We start from the raw sequence: 27,725 nt of genomic DNA, 5'->3' as shown, positions 1-27,725 counted from the left end.
GAAGGGGGAACCTCCTCTTCATCTGTATATAAGACTGTATTCTTGTTCTAATAAACAGTTCATATTCAGCAACCAAACGAGTATTGCCTTGTTTGTTGTTGTCAGCGGTTGGAATATCTAATATCTATATTCAGACTGGGAGGAAGCGGTATATGACGAAAGCACTCAAGCGGAGTGTGGGACGTTTCACATCATGTATGCTTTGTATTAAGATCAAAAAAGTAATTTAGGCGTTTGTGGATAGTGGATGTGTTGGATGGGATATCCATCATCTGCGTGTTGGTTTTACCAAATTGACATGGGCGGCTTGCTCGATTTAGGATCAATATAGGTGCATGGTCTGACAACGTTATTGTGTGAATGTCTGAGGCAATGGTCTCTTGCAGCAGGAGTTTGTCTCCTAGGAAGAGGTCGATCTGGGAATACATACAATGTGGTTTTCAGAAAAAGGGAAAGTCTCTTTCCAGAGAGTGCTGTCACCTCCAAATGTAATATAGATTATTCTTGAGCAAAAAGGGTGGCATCAAAGATGATCTTGGTTTTTTTTTTTGTTTTTTTTTGTCATGGGACTCTTTATATCAGTGGAGACATAAGGGACCATATTAAAGTCTCCACAGAGAATAGTGTTTCCTTTAATTTGCTTTCACATTTCATGAAGAAATTAATCCTGCTTGGAGTTTGGGGTTTAAATGTCGCTATTGTGTAAATCGCATTGTTAATCTCAAAAATGAGACTAATGTAGCTCCCTTGTGCACTGGACACAGTGTCAATTAGTTTGAAGGCCACAGTATCTTTGACTGCTATGAGGACCCCCTTCTTTTTGTTAGGAGTGTTTGCAGAGAAGATATGCGGGAAGCGTTTATGGGAGAAGAGAGAAGAATTGTGTTAACAGAAGTGTGTCTACTGAAGGCACAATGGGGTTGATTTACTAAAGGCAACTAGACTAGGTGCACTCTGCAGGTGCAATTGCTCCAGAGCTTAGTCAATGAGTTAAAGCTTCACTTTGCAAAGAATACCCAATCCCATACAAGGAAAACAAAAAACTAATTTTTGCTTGCACATGATTGGATGGTGGAAGTAAGCAGAGCTTCTGCTCATTTACTAAGCTCTGAAGCAAATGCTCTTGCAGAGTGCGCAATCAATTTGCCTTTAGTAAATCAACCCCAATATGTCACTTTGAAGTCTTTTTGCCTCAGACCATAAGGCGTATCTTTTACCTGAGTGGTTTAACCCTTTGACATTAAAAGATGTGATCTTAAAAGGCATAATGAGGGTGAGCTGGTAGGGCATTAGATTAGGTTATGTGTTTGATGGCTGGATCGTTATGAACATGTGGCTGGTTTGCCAGTGTGATGTGCAGGCGACTACAGAGAGGGCAACTTAATGTTCAGGTGTCTTTTTTGGAGGCTCTTTGGTCTGAGCTGAGGGAGCAAAGAAGACTGGAACTGCTCCTCATTGAGTCGTTAACAAAGGAAACTGGGATTTAGAGAGAGAAGTGAAAAATCTGCAATATACGGGAGTTGAAGACTATTCTCAGTTACGCAGAAATTGTTGTACTTGTTAAATTGTAAGAGAACAGCGGAACTGCAGTGGTAAGAAGAAACTTAGGTAAAAAAAAGGAATAACAGTGAAACCTCTTGTGAATAGTATTTCACTGCGTCTAATAACTGGGGGTCAAATAACAATTAGACCAAGTTCCAACAGTTGCACCGGGGCATTAAGTGTAGCCTGTAAAGTGGTAAGAGTGTCAAGTGGCCATTTCATCCGAGGGATCAGGGTCATCCCACTCAGCTGTGCTGATTTCTGCCGTAACGGTTTCTTTGAGGTTGTTTGACAGGATCGAGAATCTTCCATTGGTATAACCATGAGATTCCTTCATCCACAGATCTGATATTGTAGGATTTGTTGTCCTTTGTGACCACTAGTTTTACAGGGTGGTCCCATTTATATGTGATCTGATGATTGCGCAAGGGCTTTGTAATAGTGGAGAGGTTTTTCCTCTGCAACATTGTTTGAGAGAGATCAGCGTACAAGGCTTGATCTGTATAGGGGTGAGGATAGGCAGAAGTGGACCTAGTGACTCGCATTAGCTTCTCCTTCACTTGATAGAAATGTATTCTAACAATTGTATACCTAGGAGCAGTCTCTGAGATATGTGGCAGTTTAGGTAATCTATGGATGTGATGGATCACTAACTCGCTAGACAGTGTATCTGGAAGGAAGGTTGCCAGATTTGTGTGTAAAATATTCCTTTAAGACTGAAGGCTGGACAGACTCTGGGATGCCTCTAATTTTAACATTGTTCCTTCTGGAACGATCTTCTAAGTCTGCAAGATTAGCTTTCATCCACTCAATATCCTCCTCCCTATTGCCATTTGCGTCCACCATGTCATTGAAGGACGTGGTGATCTCCCCAATTTCGGACTCTATGTTGGTGACTCTGTCACCCAGATCAGTGAGTTCTGATTTGAAATGCTTCACTATGGAGAATATATCAGCGTGAATAGAACACTGTAAGGACGTTAACATGTCCTTTAATGTGGTATCTAGGACTGGATGGTTAGTCGTGGGGAAACCTGCTATTGATTTTGTAACATGGTGTCCCAGGGTTTTATCATATGAGCTTGGCTCACCTCATTGTCTGGGATCTGAAGCTTGTGACAGTCTGAGTTTAGATTTTGCCAGGCTGGCAGAGGGTGAGGATGAGTGAGAGTTGCCTCCTGGCATATAAGTAGTGTTATGATGCCTGTCAAGCTAGTGGATTTGCCCGTTTCTGTCTGCTGGCCCTCTGCGCTGTGCGCCTGTGTTTCTCCCAGCGCCATCTTGGCTAGGCTGCTGCCGTGAGGAGGGATACAACTCTGTGAGCTTGCGGGGAGCTGAGTGCTCCTTTCTCCTCTTGGACATGCCGCTGGGTGTCTGGAGGCTGTGAGGGGAGAAACCGCGATCGCTGGAAGCCCTGTTAGGCTGGGTTCACGCTATGTGCGGCTGCGGGGCACAGCAGGCGGTTCGGTGTGTACCTGTTCAGCATTTTAGGTCCAAATTGTTGCTTGGATTTGGACCTAAAACAGAGCCAAAGAGGCACAGGACCCTTCTGCTGTGTGCTCTGTGGCCTGCCCAGAGATGTGTGAACCGGCTCCATTGAAGGCCGGTTACAGTCTCCTGTCATGCGAATTTGATGCGGGGAATCTCGCATCCAATTTGCATAAGTGCGAACCTGGCCTTACAGTACGGCCATTCCGATCAGTTGCAGGCCACGCCCCCGAGAGCCAATTGCATTTTAAAAATACATCTTGGGGCTGAAAGTAACAATCCTTATCATGTAATGCATTTTAAAGCATGTCATGTGAAAATGTGCACAGAAAGGTGTGCATCCATCCAGGCTTGATCTTAACTATCACTGTGTAGACTTTATACTTTACCCCCCAACCCCAATCCCAATCTCTCCAGTGACATGTTTATTGTGATAGGTGAACTCATTCACCATTAGGAAAGCTTGAATTGCAACTTAAATGTAACCTCTATTGACCATGTGCTTTTCACAACAAAACTTTAATTTATTTTTATTAATATAGCACTTCATTTTTTTTATTACTCTAAGCTTGAATTGTGCTGAGTTTTTATAAGTTTACTTTAAAATTGTGTTAGGGATTATTTCTTTGTAGTGATGTATTTTTTTTTATGTTTTCAGATCCTAAAATTGCTGAACCTGAAACTGAGATCTCTACAGAGTGGGAAATAAAGACAATTACAAGTGCTTTGAAGACATATTTGAGGTATGGAAAAAAAAAAAAACACTATGCAGGGAAGTACTAAAGATAAAAGTAAAAAATATGCCTTTTTAAAGAAATTGGGGTACAAAGCACATTAATTTGGAAGTTGACATAGGATGTTTTTCATTGAAATACAGTTAGAACCAACGGGCAGTGAGCTTTAGTTTTGAGCACATAATGGCTCCTGATAATTGATCATTTTTGTTTGCTAGCATTCAGTAAGTGAATTAAAGTGATAGAAAACTGTACCAAAAAAAAAAAAATGGGCCCCCGGGCAGTTTAAGTCATAATGTGCTAGCACATTATGACAGACTTGCCTGAAAAACAAAGCCTTCTAGCGCCACACTGTCACGGGTCCCGACACTTCCATCTTCATCCGATCTTCCCTCCCGGTTTGCAGGCCTCAGACGTAGGAATGGCCGAGCGGCGATGTTGTCACTCAGAGCCCAGTGCGCACGCGCCAGTGATGTCACCGGCTGCTGCTGCTAAAGTAAATATCTACTAAACGGTGGGCGTTAAAGAGATATTTATTATACCAATAAGTAAGCCTTATTATAGGCTTGCCTATAGGTAAAAATCAACATTGTGACTTTACTACCACTTAGATGGATGGTAAAATAGTTGCAGTGATTTAAAATTTAAAAAAAATCAATTTGCCTCTTGCCATTCAAGCATGGCAGTAGCCCAACACAACTTAATGGAGAAGGAAGCACTATCCAAACTTTTCACTGCGTCAGAACTATTGTTATTAATTAGTATGGTAGACAAGTGACTATAAACTGGGAATGTCAGTGTCTGTGAAATATTAAATATCTCAATTTGTTTTTTTGTTTTTTTTTTTTTTTCTTTTCCTGTGCAACTGTAGTGAAAACAATGAGCTTTTGTGTATGTAATTTGAACCATAAGAAGTGCACTGTTAGCACTGCCTAATGCATTTTTATATTGCAGGATGCTTCCAGGGCCCCTCATGACTTACCAGTTTCAGAGAAGCTTCATCAAGGCTGCTAGTAAGTTCTCCATTAAGAGAGTTCTTTGTAAAATAATCTTTTGTGAAGCAATGTCTGTCAGACACATAGCAAACAGTAGTAATTTTTCGTTTTCATCTTATTGCTGCCTGTGGAACATTTGGATCCACAGGAACACATATGAGAAATTGGGCTGTGTAATGGGGTTAGCTTGCCTGAAGAAGAGGTCAAGTAAAATATCGATGAGGTAAAATATCCAACAAAATGGAGGATCTGCTAATAATCTGGTGATTTCAGCCAGACTGTAGAACTTTCACTGGATGTTGTTTATACATACAGTGCCTTGAAAAAGTATCCATACCCCTTGGCATTTTACACATTTTGTCATGTTACAACCAAAAGCGTAAATGTATTTTATTGGGTTTTTATGTGATAGACCAACACAAAGTGGCACATAATTGTGAAGTGAAAGGAAAATAATAAATGGTTTTCATTTTTTTTTACAAATAAATATGTGAAAAGTGTGGCGTGCATTTGTATTCAGCCCCCCTGAGTCAATACTTTGTAGAATCACCTTTCACTGCAATTATAGCTGCAAGTCTTTTTTTGGATGTGTCTACCAGCTTTGCACATCTAGAGAGTGACATTTTTGCCCATTCTTTTGGAAAAATAGCTTGAGCTCCGTAAGATTGGATGGAGAACGTGAACAGCAATTTTCAAGTCTTGCCACATCTAGAGAGTGACATTTTTGCCCATTCTTTTGGAAAAATAGCTTGAGCTCTGTAAGATTGGATGGAGAACGTGAACAGCAATTTTCAAGTCTTGCCACATTCCATTCCATTCTCAATTGGATTTAGGTCTGAACTTTTGACTAGGCCATTCTAACACATGACTATGCTTTGATCTAAACCATTCCATTGTAGCTCTGGTTGTATGTTTAGGATTGTTGTCCTGCTGGAAGGTGAACCTCCACCCCATTCTCAAGTCTTTTGCAGGTTTTCTTCTAAGATTGCTCTGTATTTGGCTCCATCCATCTTCCCATCAACTCTGACCAGCTTCACTGTCCCTGCTGAAGAAAAGCATCCCCACAACATGATGCTGCCACCATCATTTTTCACGGTGGGGATGGTGTGTTCAGGGTGATGTGCAGTGTTAGTTTTCCACCACACATAGCGTTTTGCTTCTAGATCAAAAAGTAACATTTTTGTCTCCTCTGACCACAGCACCTTCTTCCACATATTTGCTGTATCCCCCATATGGCTTCTCGCAAACTGAAAACAAGATATTATTATTATGGCTTTCTTTAACAATGACTTCCTTCTTGCCACTCTTCCATAAAGGCCAGATTTGTGGAGTGTACGCCTAATCATTGTCCTGTGGACAGATTCTCCCACCTGAGCTGTGGATCTCCGCAGCTCCTCCAGAGTTACCATGGGCCTCTTGCTCTTCTTCCCCGGCCTGTTAGTTTAGGTAGACGGCCATGTCTTGGTAGGTTTGCAGTTGTGCCATACTCTTTCCATTTTCGGATAATGGATTGAACAGTGCTTTGTGAGATGTTCAAAGCTTGGGATATTTTTTCATAACCTAACCCTGCTTTAAACTTCTCTACCACTTTACCCCTGACCTCTCTTGTGTGTTCCTTGGCCTTCATGATGCTGTTTGTTCACTGAGGTTCTCTAACAAACCTTTGAGGGCTTCACATAACAGCTGTATTTATACTGAGACTAAGTTACACAGGTGGACTCGATTTACTAATTGGGTGACTTCTGAAGGTAATTGGTTCCACTAGATTTTAGTTATGGGTATCAGAGTAAAGGGGACTGAATACAAATGCATGCCACACTTTTCAGGTATTTTATTTGTAAAATATAGTTACATAGTTACATAGTTAGTAAGGTTGAATAAAGACACCAGTCCATCCAGTCCAACCTGAGAGAGTGTGGGTGCGTGTCTACAATTATCCCAATTTTTATTTAAGGTACCCATATAGGGCCATCAATTTACGCAGCACTCCACACATACATCGCACACTCACATTGGTCCCTACCCTCAAGGAGCCCACAATCCAAGGTCCCCAACTCACACTAGGGCCAATTTTGGACAGAAGCCAATTAGCCTACCAGCATGTCTTTGGAGTGTGGGAGGAAACCGGAGTACTCGGAGGAAACCCACGCAGGCACAGGGAGAACATGCAAACTCCAGGCAGGTAGTGTTGTGGTCGGGATACGAACCAGCGACCCTTTTTACTGCTAGGTGAGAGTGCTACCCACTACACCGCTGTGCCGCCCTAAAATATCTTTTAAACCATTTATCATTTTCCTTCCATTTCACAATTATGTGCCACTTTGTGTTGGTCTATCACCTAAAATCCCAATAAAATACATTTAAAGAGGAACTGCAGTCTGCTCACATAATTTGTAAAAAAAAAAAACATCTTTGCCATTCTAAAGCTTCAATCCAACCACTTTGCATATTATTCTATATTTACCGTTATTCTGTACTTGCCAAATATGCTGCAGAAATCTCCCTCCACTAAGTCTGGCTGCATCCATTTTAACTGTGGGCAGCTGAAGCTGCTGCCTGTTCACTTCCTGGATTTACACAGACACACAGAGGCACACCTCCAGTTTTGCAACTCTCATTGGCCCTCTTATGACTCATCCCCCTCCCTTCCTGGCAAACTTTCACGAGAATATAGAGAGAGAGAGCTGCGCATGATGTCATAAGCCTGGGCTAATGACCAAGTGAGAAAGAGGAAGTGGGCTGTATAAGGTATTTACTGGCAGAAGAAAAAATGTTTTACTATCCAAAGTTAAAACAACAAGGGCAAAAGATTTAATAGATGGAAAGTTGAAAAAATGACTGAAGGTCCGCTTTAAGTTTTTGGTTGTAACATGCCAAAAGGTAGAAAATTTCAAGGGGTATGAATACTTTTTTAAGGCACTGTAGATACAAGCATATCTTCCCCACAACTGTAGCTCTGTATTTTGTATATCTGCTTAATGTTGTAGGACCTGAGAAGTATGCTGTTTTAAAGCATAACTCCAGCCAAAATAAAAAAACAAATAGCCCATTAACCACTTTCCCCCTGCGCTATACCCAAAAGACAGCTACAGCGCAGGCATACATTGCTGGGAAGGCGTCCATGGATGTCCTCCCGTGATCGCACTGCCCACATGCCGCGCTCTGTGATCACTGCGTCCTTAAAGAAAGCTTTCTGTGAAACAAATGACAAACATTTCATATGGGTATGATGTAGCATAACCGCGCAATTGTCATTTAAAGTGTGACAGCGCTGAAAGATGAAAATTGGTCTGTACAGGAAAAGGGTAAAAGTGCCCAGTAGGCAAGTGGTTAAAAGATAAAATACAGGCAGCTTTTGCTGCGATACTCACCTGACAGTGATTCTTCTTCATCCCTAAATGTCCTCAATATTCCAGGTTGAATGACAGCCAGCCAGCATAGTTCAAGCTAGTTTTCCTGAGCAAAGCCCATCACAGGTGCTCTGCCAGCCTGGGACTGGACAGGGAAGTGGAAACTGCAAAATGATAAAGCTCATTACTCTGCTTCTCCCTCCTATCAGCATGCTCCATGTTAGCTGCTGCTGCTTCTTATAGTCTCAGCTCAAGGGGCTGATACCAGGTCAGATTCAGGTACTTACAAAGCTTGCTTGAAAAAATACATGTAACAATATTTTCATTAATACAGAACTGCATTAATTCATTTATGTTTCATGTATGCACCTTTTGAAGTAATGTTTTAATTTTCATTAAAGAACTTGAAAACCAGGAATCCCGCATAAAGGAAATCCATTGTCTGATTCACCGCTTGCCGGAGAAGAACCGACAGATGTTGCACTTATTAATAAAACACTTGGCAAGGTAAGTCCCTGTGTATTTCTTGTACCAGCAAATTCTATAGAGAGAAGAAGCTGTTTTTTTTGTGTGTTATTACTTCATCCTTTTCAGTTTCTCTACCACTTTGTATTCCTTATCACTATCTAGAGCTTACCACAAAGTTCATTGTCAGTGGACAGCAGGGCCATGTCTTGGCTTTAGCAAACTAGACAGATGCCTAGAACATTGCCAGCTGGAAAATACATCCGGCTGCAGTAATAAATGACCATCTGAATTTTAGGCGTCAGGGTGCAATTAATCATTCTGTAAATGTAAGCATAATTGTGTGTTCATTTCATGTAAGTCAGTTTTATTTTGTAGGCGTCTAGCTTACATTCCCAGCCCATAGATGCACCTTTCCGTTATGATATGCATAGCTGCTATGTACTAAAGATTTCTGCCAATGCATGTGTCCATGTGGATGTCACCGCTTGTCTGGATGTGAGCCAAAAGCACAAAGTTCCAGTGCACAATAAAGCTTCACCACACTGATGAGCTCATTACTCTGTTTTGTCAAAAAGGAAATTTTATACAAAAGTATTTGTCAATTTAACCATTTGCATGCTGGGCCTTTTATCTCCCTCCAATCCCCCTCCCCCCCACACTTTTTTTTTGGTGATGTCTCAGTTCAGGACTTTATACCTTTTAGCGTTTGTATCATACCTTTAAGTTATTTTAGATTTTATATATAAATTATATATATATATATATATATATATATATATATATATATATATATATATAGAGCGATAGAGAGAGATTCTGTCATACATGTACAAATCAGCATTTTTTTTTTTAATGGAAAATTACTTAGAAGCCCCAAACATTTTTTTTTTTTAAGCCGAAACCCTGGAGAAAAAAAATAGAAAAATAGTTGTCTCGCTTTTTTTATTTTGCACGATATTTGCGCAGCGGTTTATCAAACGCAAATTTTCAAATACACTTTAATGAGTCTTAGTAAACACAATATAATACCTTAGGCATTACACCTAGTAAATAGATACCCAACATGTGGCACTTTAACATTTTGTACGAGAGTGGAACAGCACCAAACTACGATACCTAAAAATCTCAGTTTAGAGGTTTGGCGCTAGAATTATTGCTCTCGCTCTGGCGCTCACAGTGACACCTTACATGTGTGGTTCGATCACCATTTACATATGCGGGACCTACGTGCGCATCTGCATTTGTGTGTGAGAACGGGGGAAGGTGCACTTTCACTTTTTTATTTTATCATTTATTTACCATGTTTATTTTACATTACATTACATTTTACATTTTTGTAATAACCTTATTGCTACTACAAGGGATAAACAACATTCCTTGTGATCGCATGGGCTGTGCAGATCTCTTTTTGGAGAGATCTGGGATCTAATAGTGTCCCTTGGTTTCCTCATAGTAAATGATGCTTCCCTGCATGCAGGAGAGTGGCTTTATAGATCTGCCTGTTTTCACTTTAATGTTTGTTGTATAATTCCTATTCACTGACCTGCACAGAAGGCCTTAAGTTTCCGCCTTGGCTATCTTCCTGAAACACAGATATGCAATCATTTTTTTATGTTGGCTATTTTTTTTTTCACAAGTGAACACAACATGCTTTACTGTGAGAACACAGTATGTTTCACATGCTGTGGCAAAACAAACACAAATGTTTTTAGTGTCTACATTCACCTGTGTCTTCTGCTCTTTCCATTAGATGTAACCATTTAGTAAATTATCAGATTAAGGCTTTGCTCAGTTTAGTTTAAAGCTAAAATTGCTGTTGACTTCAACAAAATGACAGCCATCTGCACACAGACACCTACTCCCTGTTGCATGCATGTGAATGAAATTGGGTAAAAGAAGACTTCAGCTCCTGTTCTCCACCTGTAGAGAACTCCCCAGACACGTTTTCCACCCTTTTCTGATCACCACCTATTTACCCTTTTCATTCACATTTATGCACTAGGGAGTTAGTGTCTTTGTGCAGATGGCCACCATTTTGTTGAAGTCTACTAGAGCCTCACAAGCTGTTTCTGTCGTTCTTGCACCATTCTATCCACATGGTGATCTAACTGATACAAGTTTAGGGGGCATTTGAGCAGTACTATTTTCATAAAATTGCTTTTGGCTGTGTCTGCCAATCCAATTTTTTTTCAAACTAGTGTAGCTAGCACACTAGATCATCACACTGACCTTTTTAACCGCTTGCTTACTGGGCACCTAAACCCCCCCCCCCCGCCCAGACCTTTTAACGCTATCACTCTTTAAATGACAATTGCGCTGTCATACAACACTGTACCCAAATTAAATTTTTATAATTTTTTTCCCACAAATAGAGCTTTCTTTTGGTGGTATTTGATCACCTCTGGGATTTTTTTTTTGTTAAAGAAAATAAAAAAGACCAAATTTTTCATTTAAAAAAAATTCAAAACCATTTTATATTTTGTTAATTTTGAAAACAGGTAGTTTTTCTCCTTCATTGATGGGCACTGATAAGGCGACACTGATGGGCACTGATAAGGTGGCACTGATGGGCACTGATGAGGTGGCACTGAGAGGTGGCACTGATGGGCATTGATAGGTGGCACTGAAGGGCACTAATAGGTGTCACTGATAGCTGGCACTGATGGGTGGCAGTGATGGGCACTGATCGGCAACTGGTAGGTGACACTGATAGGCAGCACCGCTAGGTGGCACTGATTGGCACCACTGGTGGGCATTGATAGGTGGCACTCATGGGCATTGATAGGGGCACTGATGTACTGGTGGGCACTGATTCATGATACTGGCAGGCTGTACTTGTGGGCACATATGAGGCGGCTTCTCCTCTCCCTGCTCAGGACCAATGTCCAATGTCCCTTCAACAGAGGCCGGAGATCAGCTTTTTTTCTCCTCACGCTGTCAGCGGGAGAAAAAAAAAAAAAAAGATTACCGATCTTCTGTTTACATCACGTGATTGGCTGTCATTGGCTGACAGCCGATCACGTGGTAAGGGGTTGGCATCAACCCCCTACTACGATCTGTGATCACCCAAGTCTCATTGGCTCGGGTGATCACAGCGCGCGGCGTGCGCCCTTCAAGGGGCGTGGCCAGCTTGCAAAGGGGAGGATGTCTATTGACGCCCTCCCAGCAAAGCAGATCATCACTGTAGCCATCATTCGGCTATAGCGTGGATCTGAAGGAGTTAAAAAAAGAGAATTAGGTTTCTGGAAGGTGTCATCCTGTTTGGAGGAGTAGGATACATTCATCTCCCCATTATACTGGTTAATGCTAAGAGACCCTTCAATGCCCCACACACTTTTGAATCTTAAACATTTTGCAGCCACCAATTACCCTCTTTTACAAATAGTCATTTGCTTTTCCTTCTTATGTTATTTTTTTGTTTTGTTTTTTTTTGTTTGATTCAATCCAAATTAAAATCATTCAAAACATAATTACAGGAGCTACCAGCTCTGCTGTATGTTCTAATTTGTTTCTAGCATTCTGTGTAGACAATGGTAACAATTATAGGTGTCATTTCAGGTCATGTTCTAGATTTAGTGACCTACGTGCGGATTCGTTTTATAACTGCATCTTTCTGTTTGAATACATCTCCTTGTTCTCTTTACTGTTGTTGCATGTTTGCCATCCAGTGACACATTTGTGGCTTTGGTATGCATGCAAACTGTTAACTATTACCAATCACATTTACCATAAGAAAACCAGCCATGTGGTAAGAACATGATTTGAAGCTAAGACTGTGATGGGAAAAAAATCTACTGTATACCACAGAACTGTTTATCACTGCAGTCTGCATATTACCATTACTACGTTTTTTTTTGTTTTTTTTCCTAAGGTGCTCGTTTGGGTTACAATACATACATACACAAACATAAAATAAAGTGTTCATAGACTTCATGGTGGGATTGATCATGCAGGCATAATTCTGGCTCAGACAATCTTACAAGAATCCTTTAGGGCTCGTTCACACCATGCGTGCATGAAAACTGATGGGAAAATCGACACCAGTTTAACATCAGTTTCTAACAGTTTTTTCCTTTCAAAATATTTTATTTTCAAACGGTATACAATACAATGTATAATGTAACATTTTTATATATGAGTAATATTACATAAATGAATCAATATTTGAACCTGGAGGCTGAGAATTTGGGAAAATGAATCACATATCCAAAATATGTATAAAGAAAAAATAAGACATCGTAAAAATTGTTTCATTGTAACATATAACCATAAAAATGCTTTTAGCTTTAGAAAATCTCAGTGGGGCCTTTCATATAAGTTTTTTTTAGAGAGGATTAAGGTCTTCTTAGCACCCCTATCGGGATCAGACTGTGCCAAGAAAGAGAATCACCAGTCACCTTTGTGACCTCGACCCGAAACCCACTGAAATTTTCAACTATAGTGGCTCTACTGTGTATTTGAGGTATCAGGCATACTTGTCTAACACTTCATCTTCTAAGTGAATAGAAATTAGCTATCCTTAAGGTCTTCTCCAGGTTTCTCATCAATCAATCAATCATCAAAAGAAAGGAAGAAAAGAGGAAAAAAGAAGGAATGTAAGGAAGAAGAGTATAGAAAGAGGAATGTGCCTAACTATAGAGTATTGTAGATTTTTTCCCATTTCGGGATTGTGTTGTTCAAGATGCTGGATAATTTTTCTTGGGTCATTATCCATGATATTTTCCGCTTAGTTTCTGAAATGAAAGGTTTGGGTTTCTTCCACGCCTTGGCTATTGTTAGTTTGGCCCCTGTGAGGATAAAGTGAATTAATGTTTGTGTAACCTTTGATATATGAGGTATTTGAGCATTTAGGAGGGCTGCTAGTGGGGACCTGGGAACCTGGCAATTAGTGACCTTGAAAATTAAATTAAATTTTTTTCTCCAATAGGGACAATTCTTAGGACATTCCCACCATATGCAGGCCATTGACCCAGAAAGTTGACAGCCTCTGTAACAAGTCGGATCCGCTGAGGGATATATTGCTGCTATTTTAGTGGCAGTGAAATACCACCTAGTTAACACCTTGATATTAGCTTCCATTAGGGAAACATTTAGAATTCCCTTGAAGGACATTGAGCAAGCCTTGTGCCAGGCATCCAGGTCCCAATTGTAAATGAAATCTGTTTCCCAGGCTTCCATATATGAAGACTTCGCTGTAGGGTGACTAAGGGACGAATATATCACAGAAATGCCACCCCTCAGCTCCGTAACCTGTCCGCACCAAGCCTCATATTTCGTGAATTGTGGTGGTAACGATTTATCTGACCAAATTTGATGTCGGTATTGAGAGATTTGGCTGAAGTGGGATCTTTCTGAATCCGGTAGCTCCAAGTTTTTGATACAGTGATTAATACGGCTGTATGATCCTGTGGTATTGAAGGTCCCATTCGTGTGTGTGACACTTTTGGATAGATTGATCTGGTTGCATAGTTTGCAGCATTTTTTATTGCAGGGTTTGCTTCCATTATGCTTCCATCATACAGCTGTACCGCCAGTAATGTGGTGTACCTCATCCAATGCAACAGGTGTAACAAAGGATCTTATGTTGGTGAAACAGGACAGAAGTTACAAGTGAGGATGAATTTGCACAGACATACCATCAAGGAACATAAGGAAGACAGTTTCTGCACACCTGTGGGACATCATTTCTCACAACTGGACCATACTATAGAAGACTGCAATGTTTTAGTTCTTAAAGGGAATTTCAGAACTATACAGGAAAGGAAAACGTTTGAGCTAAGAATGGTACTTCTTTTTGACACACAAAACAATGGCCTAAATTTAGATATTGGTTTCCTCCCCCACTATACTACAGTTTTATGACCCCTTTCTGTGACTGTGATCCCACCCCCCCAGTCTATAGCTTTTCCTCTGTCTTATCTCACTTGCTGATAGCTTTATTACCATTTCCATGCTATTGATTTGTATGTGTTTCTTAGAGATTTTTTTTTGTTTGTTTTGTTTTAACATTTTACCTTCTGCTAAAACTTTTGTGAATCAGTACTGCTTGAACCTTGAAGAAGGGAACACACCCCAAAAGCTTGTCCATGAAAAATGATATGTTAGTGCAAATAAAAAGAATCAGTACTCCATTTTCTCTGTCACAATTGCACTAATACGGCTACAATCACCTCAAGTCCAAAGTTTGATCAAGTGCTGCATTTGAGTCTCCCCTGAAAATGATTGTTGCAGCTAGCATAGGGTTAAGTGTGTCCATCATGTTTTTGAAAAAAGCAGCTTGACCTCTATTGGGGATATAGTAGGATACCAGTGAAAATAGTGCCTTTTATCAGAAGGATTCTTCCCTCCGGGTCAATGTATTCAAAAGTTTTTTCGAATTTACAGTGTTTTAAGAAAATGATGGCTACCCCTTTGGTTTTATTTTCTGCATGAAATTGTGATGAAATGGGGGTGAATATATTTGGGACTATACCACATAGGAAAGTGTGTCTCCTGGATTAGAATTACATCCATTTTGAGAGATTTGTAATAATCTAAAAATGTATGTAGTCCTCTGTCTGAAGTCGTATCAGAGACTTTCTTTCGTTAGGGGAAGAGGCATAAAATGTCCAACATTAATCTGAAAATTTGAAGTTCTGCAATAGATGGGGATGTTAGGCACATAGTGAAAAATAAAAAAAACATAGAAAAGGAATGAAGACGGATAGAAGAGAAAGATTGTAGGAAAGTCTCCTAACATGTATTTCTGGGGTTTGGAAGGGGAGACACCCCCCAAAGCTCTACAATAAATTAAAAAAAATGTCTAACCCTAGGGTTTAGACAGCCTAGCCCTCAGAGACCTACTGGTTTCCCAGGGATAGGTGGAGGCACATGTGATCCAGCCCTGTACAGGGCACCCTTAACAAATATGAACTTTTATGAACAATTATGACTAGCACGGCAATTTAATTAATGCCTAGTTCTCCCAAAAATCTAGGAAAATCTACTTTGTCAATCCCCTCACAAAAAAATAAGAGGGAAGAAGGAACTAGGGGGAAAAAAAGGGAAAAATCCCTCTCTCCCATCAATGATTTCAGATGGGTCTGTGTTTGGATTCTAGATCCAAAATGGGAACATGACAAAAAAAAAGTTAGTCCTTATTCAGGTGGGACCATTGTCCTTTATTTTCTTCGCCTTTCCTTTTTTCTACATTGGGGATTGTGGGCTTGTCGGAGTGGGTCTTTTAGTTGATCCGGTATTGGCTGGGGCAGTGTCTTTTTCCGCTTCATGAGAGATGAATTTTAGTTATAGCAGTAGGTGTTCCCCTTCCGTAAGGTTGGAGAAGGAGTAGGATCTTCCTTTATCAGAAAATTTGACCGCAAAAGGAAAGGTCCATCTGTATTTGATTTCTTTCTGTGTTAAAACCAATAATAATGGTTTCAGTGCCCTCCTGTGCTGAACGGTAGAAGGGGAGAAGTCCGCAAAAAATTGTATTGAGTGGCCTTGGTGTATTACTTGGGGGGAGGATCTGGCCTGTTTCATTACCTCTTCCTTTATGGAGAAATAGTGGGGTTTGACAATGATGTCTCTGGGTTTACCATCTTTCTTAGGGCCCATAGGGCTCTGGTACCCCCTATCGAGTTCCAGGCAGTGGTGAGGTACAGTAGGTAGCAAGTTTCTGAATAATTCCTGGAATGCTGATGATACATCTAGAATTGTTTCAGGGAGCCCCCTGATTCTGATGTTGTATCTGCGAGATTTATTCTTGAGTTCATCAATTCTACAGATGGCAAGATCCAGTTGTTCCTGAATTGTATATATATGTTTCATATTTTGATTTGATGAGGCCACCATTTCTTCCAGATTGTGTTCAATTGAGTAAATTCTTGACCCCAAATTCTGAAAGTCCGCTTTCAGGTCTCCAGTGATTTTGGCTGCTGTTTGTGCAAGTCGTCTGTCTAGAAGGTCAGAAAACTTTTGAAATAAATCCACCATTTGTTTTGCTTCACTGCTGGGAAAGGCTTCTGTTATGGAAATTTGGTTGTGCGCGGAGCACACAGCCAAATCTCCTGTTTCTAATCATAATAACAATTTTGTCTAATGATATAAATGCATCTCACCTTTTGATCGTATGTCTTTCCTTCTGCCGTAGCTCATCCTCTGGTGTGTGCCTCATGCTTACAAATAGTCACAACACATGCTTCTTACATTCTCATCTCAGCAAGACTGCCCCCACAGCTCTCAGTCTGCCTCCTTTATTCAAAAGACCACAAAAGCAATCACAAACAGGAAGCCCTGGCCCCAACAGCCAATCGCTTCCTTCACAGGATATGACCTCAGCCTCACAGGATATGACCTCACAGGATGTGAGTGACCATATAAGGATTTAACAACAGAACACAAAACAAGCACCAATTACTACAGGACATGATACAATATACTAAATGACGATGACTAAAGTTCCTCGTGCATGGGATATTATCTGCAGGTGTATGTCATGGCACCCCAAACATGTTGATCAGGCATACCAGGGGTGACAAGAGCAAACCACCGCTAAACCGATAATGTCTTTGCAGAGTGAACGCATCCCCACCAGACGATCATTCTGTGCATTACACAGGGGCCCTTTGCTGGCAGACATGTCCTCTCTCCGCAAACACCTCTCTCCAAACATCAGGAAGTTTTCCACTACCTAACAGGTCTCAACCAGCATCAGTCTGCCCCAGTCAGCTCTTTAGAGCGGGCTGCAAGAGATCAGACACTGGGAGACTCTTATGACAATACATTAACATAAAAATTTCCACAACACTTCTGAGGTAACAGAAACAGTTTGGAGTCCTGCTTGGTGTCCTGAGGAAAAAGTTGGAGCTGCAGAATGAATAACCTGCCTGTGTTCAGTGAGGCAGAGCGCACTGGAGGCTGAGTGCTGCGCTGTGGAGGCCATTTTGGATTTTTTGTCCGGTAATACCAGCTCGAATTTCGTCTATAAATCCCCTCTTGTTTGGGGATTTTTGTGGATGGGGGTGTTCCCTGGCTGTTAAGGGGTCAGTCAGTCCGTTTTGGGGGCTGAGGAGTCGCCGTGTCGTTCCCTAGAGCGCCGCTGTATTAGGCTGGAGCGGAGCTCTCGGCTAAGGCGGCCATCCCCTGAGCTCTGCGCATGCGCTCTCCTCTAACAGTTTTTTTTCATGCACGTCAGTTATGTGCCCTAGTCATTAAGTGTCATGTCAGTTTTTTTCCTGTACAGAAAAAGTCTGTGTGTGATACCAGTTTTGTGGTTTGAACAGGGCACATAGAGAACGATTGTTTTTTTTTGTGGCCTTGCAGAATGCGTGCAGCAAAACTGACGTCTCTGCACAATAGTGTGAACGAGGCCTTATAGTGAGGGGGATGAGCAAAATTGGGGGTGGGAGCTCGCACTGGCTTATCAGATGAGAAACAGCTTTGATCATGAAAAGGTTGTCTTACCTTCTCAATCAATTGTTAAACACCACCCCCCGCCCACTGACGGAGTCTGCAGCATTGGAATGAAGGGCAGGCAAAAGATAACAGACAGAATAAGAGGTGAATATAATAGCTCATCTATTGGGGGAAGTGCTAATAGGATTTTTTTTCCCCTGGATGCCTTTGCTCCTGGGGGGGAGGAAAAAACGGTGTTAACACGCCTAAAGCCACATTTTGCAAAAGTGTTTAGGCCTGTCAAGTGTCTGGGCGTTCTTTTACTCCATTGGCCAGAATATTCGTTTTCTCTGGCTATTGGAATGAATGAATGCCAAACGCTAACGCTCCTAGCACTTATGCTTCTAGCATGTTGGGCAAAATGCTCCTTTCCTGAACTTGCTGACATGGTTTTTCTGCCTCTAAACACACCTACCTCTAAACACCTGTAAATGCCTACGTGTGTCAGGACACATTGGCTAACATAGAGGGGCATTTAAAGGCAGAAAAAAAATGTCAAACATCCTTAAAAGTTTTGATGCACAGTGTGCATGAGACCTAAAAAGTGTGTAAACAAGCTACCACAAAAGTCTTACCCTACTCACAGGACTTTAATAGTTAAATGTACACATTTCATTAAACAGCAATTTGATTGACTTATTTGGCTGTCTCATAACTTTTCAAATCAATTTCTGTTCCTCAGAAATAACATTCCTTGGCTGGAACTTGGTTGGCTTACTTGGTTTAGTGAGGATGAGCTCATAGTATTATAAAAATGCAAGATTCCCTAGATTGTGTCTAATATCTCAACTTTCTTTCAAAGCTTGGAAGGGATTCGACTTTCACAGAATTAGAAATGAAACTGTAGACTGTGCTATACCAGCAAGATATGCAATGCCTAAATCTCTCTTGCTAGGCTTATTCTATAATTGCTAATTCAAATATATTTAAAACCATGCCTGGAGTAATTTCATGTATAACAACAATCAAAATATACTGTATACATATAATTTCATGAAGACAATATTGAAAACGCTTGTCATCAATGGCAGACTTTTTGCATGGTGAACAGTGAGAGCAAGCTTTGTATGTCAAAATGTCTGAAAGAAGAACTCTAGGTTGCCCAAAACAATCAACTTTTCTCTTTCATTTCAAGTCTTTACTAGAACTATATTGTTCGAAATGGGATTGGTTGCCATGAGCAATACATTTCCTTTAAAAACTGTGATAAATGAGGCCTATTTATTGCAAGTTTTAAAAGAATAGTATGGTCTGAGATTTTTTGGCCATGTTTCTCTTGTGGGTCACAGGAGTGAACTTAATTTTCCACTCCTGTGACCCACATTTGGCTGACAGAGGGAAATAGCCCACTATCGGCTGATGTGGCAGAGCTGCTCCAGGTTTTAAAAGGATCCTGACAATATTTGGATCCACCCAGCTGCCTCATTGACAGCTGTATCTGCACTCTCCCCAGCTCTGTGCAATAGTGAGTGTTGGAGGAGCAGAGTTAAGAGCGGTGACTGACACTCACTGCTCTCTTCACTGAGCAGACCAAGAATTGGGCGATCAGCATTCATGTGATCGCACAGCCAACGTGGGACAGCTGCAGCATCACACCGATGTTGCAGCATACAGGCGAGTATGTGTTTGTTTTTTTAATATGCTCCATACTTTTCCTTTAACTATTTTTTCTTTGTACATGGTCATGCTTTGACTTTGATTAACCACATGCCAACCGGGCCATAGCCGAAAGACGGCTACAGCACGGTCGGCTTATTCTGGGTGAGCATCCATGGACGTCCTCACAGAATTGCACGCCCCCTGGGGCGCGCACCCAGGGACATCCGTTACCACCGGGTCCCATCACGGATCATTGTAAATGCCGCTGATAGCGGCCATTTACCACATGTCCGCTCCGTCAAATGATGGCGCATCACTTGTAAACAGTCACGTCATGACGCCGGTTCCTCCCTCCCCTCTCTGTATCGATCGGTACAGTGTAAGAGGAGAGAGGGAAGGATAGTTTGCAGCGCTGTGGGCACTACAGATCCAGCGCACAGCGCTGCTCATTGCCCATTCTATGGCAATACTCTGCAATACGATGGCAATACTCTGCCAATACTCGCCAATACTCTGCAATGAATTTTAACAGAAAGTAAATTTTTTTTTTTTTTTTTACCGAATTTTCAGTCTTTTTTGATTAATAGCGCAAAAAATAAAAAACCCAGCGGTGATTAAATACCACCAAAAGAAAGCTCTATTTGTGTGAAAAAAAGGACAAACATTTTAAATGGGTACAGTGTTGCATGACTGAGTAATTGTCATTCAAAGTGTGAGAGCACCGAAAGCTGAAAATTGGTCTGGTTAAGAAGGGGGTTTAAGTGCCCAGTGGTCAAGTGGTTAACACTTGTTCTCTGTTTTCTGTTGATAAATATCATAGTGCAGCATTCTGCTATTACAGTATACCTAGGAAATATGAGATCTTCATATTCAGAAAATCAGATGAGAATGGTGACACACACATATTAGTTTGCAAAGCAGAGGATTCAAATGCTTTTAAAATGTAACTTCACCTCTGGGACAAATACATGTTATGTCAAAACAAGATACTGCTGTAAAACAGTTTGTAAATAGTTTTTATTAGCTCATGTATTTATGTAAGTTGCTACAGGCTTTTGACGTATTTATTTGCCCTATTTGAAATGTTCCCATCTTGATGTCATGAAACCAGGTCTAGAGCTGGCCACAGTTTAACCATGGAATAACCTCATACATGCAGCATAAAATTGTTTACATGTTAATCAGAAATATTTGACATTTTTTATATCAGTAAAATGGTTCCTTTGCAATAAATTACTTTAGAAAAGCACAGAAAAAAAAATGCACTGGAAAATACTTTGCATGCGTTTTCTTTTTTTTTAATTTGCTCTAATAATGCCTTTTGAAATCCCCACTCTAGACGTATACTGAACTTTTAACCTCCATAATTCTCTATTTGTAATAAAGTATTTGCCATGGTAACGCATGCCACTACAGTGCTGTGTAGGTGGCTAAACACAGTCCTCATCTGTAAGGCATTGTAAGAAATTCTCTCTGGCATTGAAGTCCAAAAATAACTTCTGATGCTGATAGTTGTGGTACCCTATATCCAAAAGATTTGTAACATGTTCTGTTAATCTTTTGCATCCAAAACAATGACTAGAAACTACAGTTAACATTTTTTGTGTTTGTTAATGTTACTAAAATAAACTACAGGCAATATATTTATTTTTCCATCCTCCCTTTAGGGAGACAGTAGTTAATCTTAAACATTTGGGTTATACAGCACCTTTCATGAGGTTGGAACACTATCAAACAAAAAGGTTAAACCATTGCTCTATATAACCCCACGCCCAATGTCATGCCTGTTTCTTTTGTCCGTGTCCTAGGAGGTTGGATGGCTTTTATCTACTGAAAAAAAGTTTGAGTGCTTTTACTTACCTTTTGTGTTCCCAGGATATTTTTTCTTTAAACCAGTTGTAAACCTCAGACGTAAAATATATGAACAAAGCATATCCTTCTATAGTGTGTGCTTGTCTCAGTCCAGAACACTAAGTGTAATCTGCTGCTTCGTTCCTCTGCTATAAACATGAGTCACTTCTGATGAGTTTTTCTGATACCAAGAGAAAAATGGTGACGGGGAGGGCACAGTCTGTGATAGACAGCCTAAGCTCTGCTCCCGTGTGCTGTGTGGAAGGGTGGAAGGGTTGTTGTGTCCCTTCCATACAATCAGCTCTCAGAGCTCTCCTCGCTTATGTAACTTTAGGTACCCACCCCATGCTTTTCAGATCTGATAGATCCTGTATAAATTCTGCACTTGAATGGATTTAGGGGAAAGACAGCTGTAGATAGACATATACAACTTATGTAGGATGACTTGTTTCATCTCTGTGTATCACCTGAGGCCAATCACTTCCCTGGGTATTTGTAAGGGTTTACAACCACTTTAATCTAGACTTCAAGCTGCTTGAGAGTCTTTGTGCAGCTATCCAAATCAGCCCTAACCGTAGCTTCAGAGCCTGTACACAAACTCTGCTGGACTGGATGATAGAGATGCCTGTCTGCAATGAGACCTTTAAGTACTGGACTATGCATTGTGGTGCTTTCCACACCTCTGTGTACTGTGCTTATCAGCTGCAGGGCGTTTTCCAGGTCTTAGTTTCTGTCAGTAAATTTTGTAAATAAGTCATTTTTCTCCTTCACTGATGGGCGCAGATGAGGCAGCACTGATGGGCACTGATTAGGTGGCACCGATGAGGAGGCACGAATATGCTGCACTTATGGGCACTGATAGATGGCACTGATATGTGGCACTGTGGGCACTGGGCACAGATAGGCGGCACTGGTGGGCATTGATGAGCAGCAGTGATGAGCATTGATGGGCAGCAGTGATAGCCAGCACTGACTGGCATCACTAATGGCCACTGATTGCTGGCACTGGTGGCAATTGTGGGCACTGGTTGGCACTGATTGCTGGCAGTGGTGGGTACACAGTTCTGGCACTGGTGGCACTTAATTGTAATCAGGGCACTGATGATCAGTGCCCTGATTACATCCCTAGATGTCCTCTGCGAGGAGATGCTGCTGGGTGGCTCTTCTCTCCTCACACTCTGTCAGTGTGAGGCGAGGATTACCGGCATCTCCATGTTTACATGTGACCGGCTGTGATTGGACACAGCCGATCACATGATTAAAGGGCCGCAATTCTTTACACAGATCGGGGATTGCTAAGACACGGCGCGGCTGCAATCGCCACGCTGCGTGCCCCCGGGGGCGTGCGAGAGCGGTCTTCCTGGGCGACCGTCATATGACGTCCACCCAGAACGAGAGCTGCGCCGCCCAGCCATCATTTGATGGCCGGCGGGCGGGCGGGAAGAGGTTACATTTAGGTCAACATATATATTCTGCTACATTTCTTTGGTAAAAGTAACCCAAATTAGTGTATATTATCTAGTCTGTGTGAAAGCTATAGAGTCTACAATCTAGATGGTATACAGTATATATTAGAAAATTGCTCCATCCTGATGTACTGACTGCCTGTCTCATTTCTTGAGGCCCTAAAATGCCAGGACAGTGTAACGACGCCGACCAATTAGAATGCTCCTAAAGGTACCTCCTGACAGAGTACGTTTAGGAGATTAAGCTCCGAGGATTTCTAAGCCCCGGAGCTGTGAGGCGGCTATACCGGCGGTCAGGTCAGCGGGACTGGTCGGGGGGGGGGCAAGGTGGGGGTCCTGTGTAAGCTCACCTTACAGATTTTTCTGTAAAGGTGAACTTACCCTTTAAGTAGTTTAGACTACTGGATGCTTATAAACCTTACATCCCAACCAGCCACAGGACTCTTTAAGGCAGAACAAAAGTCCTGCTATAAAAAAATTGTAAGCAGCCAGACTTTTATTGCAGAAGAGACATGCAGTCTTTTCTGCAATAAAATGCCCCTGCCTGCCTGGTATAACCCTTCATAAACTTTCAAGGCAGAAAATATATAGGAAAATAAATAGGTTTAAAACAACGCCACTTTTAATAACACCAGTATAAAACGAGAGAGAGGGCTGCATGTGCTCTAAGAAAGCACATATTTTTAAAATGTACATCAATGCTAAGAGGAATACACTGAACAAAAGGCATAAAAACAAATACCCAAAAATATCAAAATGCATCCTAGGTGCTGCCAGAGATAAACTGTGGTCAGCCCACATGAGTTTCTTTGATGCCAACATGTTTCAGAATTATATTCCTTCTTCAGGGGACATATTGGATACTATGTCCTTTCTAAAATGCAAATATGATTAATCATCAATTAATATACTGTAGTATGACTGAATATATATTAAAAAAAATGTGTATATATACAATGTATTAGGTGTACTAAATGCTGTTTTAAATACTTACAATTGTCAGTATACAGTACATAAACATACAAGCATGGATCAGTCGGAGGATCCTCAATAGATGGGGCTGAAAAGTGCACCACCTTCTGGACGGGCAGATGGGCAACCAGGTATAGACCACCATGTACAAAATAAATTAAATATATACACTGCGCTGAGAAAAATAAATAAAAATAAGGAGCCGCTACATACCACCATGTAACCTGCCTGCTTGCCGTCTCCTCTAGCACTGTAAACTGAGCTGCGCATGCGCATCTCACTTATAGTGCGGACCGCTCTTCGAGTGCTGGGATGATGGCCTCCTGCGCATGCGCAGTAGTGATGTCAGTCCTCGCTGGCCAATGAATAGGCCCGAAGATCGTCACTCAGAAGATGCTGACGCAGGACCCTTGGACAGGTAAGTATGGAGACTTTAGTTCCACTTTAACTAGTGTTTAATAGCTGATCCCCTGCTCCTCTGCAAAGTGCTTTAGCTCTATGCACTGTACGTAAGTTTTTCAGTCAGTTCAGCTCTAATTTGAAGTAAAGTTTGGAGGTGCAGGTAGCAGAACAGCTACTCTTAAAAGGTGGTTTTTTTTTTTTTGTTTGTTTATTTATCTATATTTTTAACAAAAAAGTAAAACGTTGAAAGTCATCCCACAACTTGGTGAATCAGGGTCATTTTCACCTAAGGGAAAGTCTCATGCCTGCTCATTATAGGAACATCCCTAATTGATGTTACATAGTTACATAGGTAGGTGTAGGTGAGGTGAGGTTGAAAAAAGACACAAGCCAATCAAGTCCAACCTATGTGTGTGATTATATGTCAGTATTACATTGTAAATCCCTGTATGTTATGGTCGTTCAGGTGCTTATCTAATGGTTTTTTGAAACGATCGATGCTTCCCGCTGAAACCACCGCCTGTGGAAGGGAATTACACATCCTTGCCACTCTTACAGTAAAGAACCCTCTACGTAGTTTAAGGTTAAACCTCTTTTCTTCTAATTTTAGTGAGTGGCCACGTGTCTTATTAAACTTCCTTCCACGAAAAAAAATTTTCCCTATTGTGGGGTCACCAGTATGGTATTTGTAAATTGAAATCCTATTCCCTCTCAAGCGTCTCTTCTCTAGAGAGAAAAGTTCAGTGCTAGCAACCTTTCTTCATAACTAATACCTCCAGACCCTTTATTAGCTTTGTTGCCCTTGTTTGTACTCGCTCCATTTCCAGTACGTCCTTCCTGAGGACTGGTGCCCAGAACTGGACAGCATACTCCAGGTGCGGCCGGACCAGAGTCTTGTAGAGCGGGAGAATTATTGCTTTATCCATGGAGTTGATCCCCTTTTTAATGCATGCCAATATTCTGTTTGCTTTGTTAGCAGCAGCTTGGCATTGCACGCCATCGCTGAGCCTATCATCTACTAGGACCCCCAGGTCCTTTTCCATCCTAGATTCCCCCAGAGGTTCACCCCCTAGTGAGTAGATTGCATTCATATTTTTGCCACCCAAATGCATTATTTTACATTTTTCTACATTAAACCTCATTTGCCATGTAGTTGCCCACCCCATTAATTTGTTCAGATCTTCTTGCAAGGTTTCTACATCCTGCGGAGAAGTTTTGCCCTGCTTAGCTTAGTGTCATCGCAAATACAGAGATTGAGCTGTTTACCCCATCCTCCAGGTCGTTTATGAACAAATTAAACAGGATTGGTCCCAGCACAGAACCCTGGGGGACCCTACTTCCCACCCCTGACCATGTTGAGTATTCCCCATTTATCACCACCCTCTGAACTCGCCCTTGTAGCCAATTTTTAATCCATGTACTTACCCTATGGTCCATGCCAACGGACCTTACTTTGTACAGTAAACATTTATGGGGAACTCTGTCAAATGCTTTTGCAAAATCCAGATAGACCATGTCTACGGGCCTTCCTTTATCTAGATGGCAGCTCACCTCCTCATAGATGTGCTTAGGGAAAGACCTGCTTCATGCATTAACCACAGTCTCTAACTTTTTTTTTTCAGGCATGGCAACTTGTTTTGAGGTTTATTTTTTACAAACAATTCTTATTCGTTTTTACCTCTGTAAACCTTGGTAAATAGTATAGTAGTGTTTTATCAGTATTGTCATACAGCATGGCAGTGCATCTCAGACCGATATTTGATCACAGATTGATTCAATAAATCCACCCCCCAGTAACAGGAAGTTTAACAAAATATTGCATAACACGGTGTGTCCTAAGCTTGTTTATCCGCACGCTATCTTGCATTGTTTCTGCCATCTATTTGTTTTATATGTGGTTGTATTTAAATTTTACAATGACATGACTGCCAAATCAGAACAACTGAAGACTTTTATGGGCTGGCACACATTAGATTAATATCCCTTTTGAAATAAATATTTGCATGTTTATGTTGGGGGGGGGGGGGGGTTGTGGGTATTGGATCCTTTTCCAAAAAAAGTACAATTAAAAATATAATGTGCTTTTCGCCACGAGAATCTCAACCATGTAAGACAAAAAAAAAAACCGAATTCTGATATAGATCTATTTATAGATTAAAGCATATCTAAATCCAAAAGCAAAACTTTTAACACTGGCAGGTGTTCCTACAATGGTCAGCGATTTTTTTTGTTTGTGGAAAACCTTTACCCCCCCCCCTAAAAAAACTGTTTTTGTAACACTTAAATTTCCAAGTTAATGTTGAAATAAATAAACAAGGTGTGAAAAAACAAGTGCTTGTTACACCATAAATTAGTGCTTATTAGTGCTTGTTACACCATACATAGTGTCTTAATAAACATAAAAAGTGCTTAGTGCTCAATATAAAGTATCCTGCTTGTCTGAATGAGTAAATTAATAAATAAATAATGAAAAAAGTTCTCTTCAGCAGTCTAAATAGTGCGTGCAAATAATGTCCAGCAGTGATAATAAAACAATGCGTGCAGGTGGTGTTCAGCTGTGACAACAATCCAACATCATGCCGAAGATGTTGCTCAGTCTCAGTGTCTGCTGCACTCCTCCAGCTGGAAACAATGTGGCTCCATACATGAATACATCCATACATAAATGAAAAGGAAACTATATAGTGTAATATAGTCAAAATACTTTTATTAAAAGAAAAAGCTCCCCGCACGTTTATAGTATGGTGCACTGACGCACCAGTGCCATGTGAGTACCCCGGTGTGGGGAGCGTTTTCTTTTAATAAAAGTATTTTGACTATATTACAATATATAGTTTCCTTTTCATTTATGTATGGATGTATTCATGTATGGAGCCACATTGTTTCCAGCTGGAGGAGTGCAGCAGACACTGAGACTGAGCCCAGGGGTGGCTCCAAAGCGTATTTGGACTCAGGGTAGCAGCTGAGTCACACGCTCTGAGGTGAGCACATTAGCTTAAGGGGGTCAAGAAGGCGCACCGGAGCATGTTTTGCAGCACTCAGGATATCTTCGGCATGATGTTGGATTGTTGTCATAGCTGAACACCACCTGCACGCATTGTTTTATTATCACTGCTGTACATTATTTGCACGCACTATTTAGACTGCTAAAGGGAACTTTTCTCATTATTTATTTATTAATTTACTCATTCAGACAAGCAGGATACTTTATATTGAGCACTAAGCACTTTTTATGTTTATTAAGACACTATGTATGGTGTAACAAGCACTAATTTATGGTGTAACGAGCACTTGTTTTTTCACACCTTGTTTATTTATTTCAACATTCATATTATTTGTATTTAATATTATCTGACTAGTAAGCACAGAGTTGGTTAATATTAATTTTGTTTTTGGGGTCACCCAAGCGCAGCGCATAACTTG

The 27,725-nt window shown here is 41.0% G+C and overlaps 1 protein-coding gene across 2 annotated transcripts in view; it reads left to right on the top strand.

Moving 5' to 3' along the window:
• ARHGAP26 (Rho GTPase activating protein 26) overlaps positions 1-27,725 on the top strand; it is a 744,136-nt gene that overhangs the window by 419,424 nt on the left and 296,987 nt on the right. For both annotated transcript variants that reach the window (XM_073620639.1, XM_073620638.1), the window contains exons 15-17: positions 3,689-3,773; positions 4,719-4,777; positions 8,511-8,616. In XM_073620639.1, coding sequence (XP_073476740.1) covers positions 3,689-3,773; positions 4,719-4,777; positions 8,511-8,616 — 250 coding nt within the window. The remainder of the gene's footprint in view (positions 1-3,688; positions 3,774-4,718; positions 4,778-8,510; positions 8,617-27,725) is intronic.

The sequence above is a fragment of the Aquarana catesbeiana genome, linkage group LG03 (assembly GCF_042186555.1).
Source record: "Aquarana catesbeiana isolate 2022-GZ linkage group LG03, ASM4218655v1, whole genome shotgun sequence".
NCBI lineage: Eukaryota > Metazoa > Chordata > Amphibia > Anura > Ranidae > Aquarana > Aquarana catesbeiana.
Note: the sequence above shows the minus strand (reverse complement) of the source record. Positions and strands in the feature narration are given on the sequence as shown.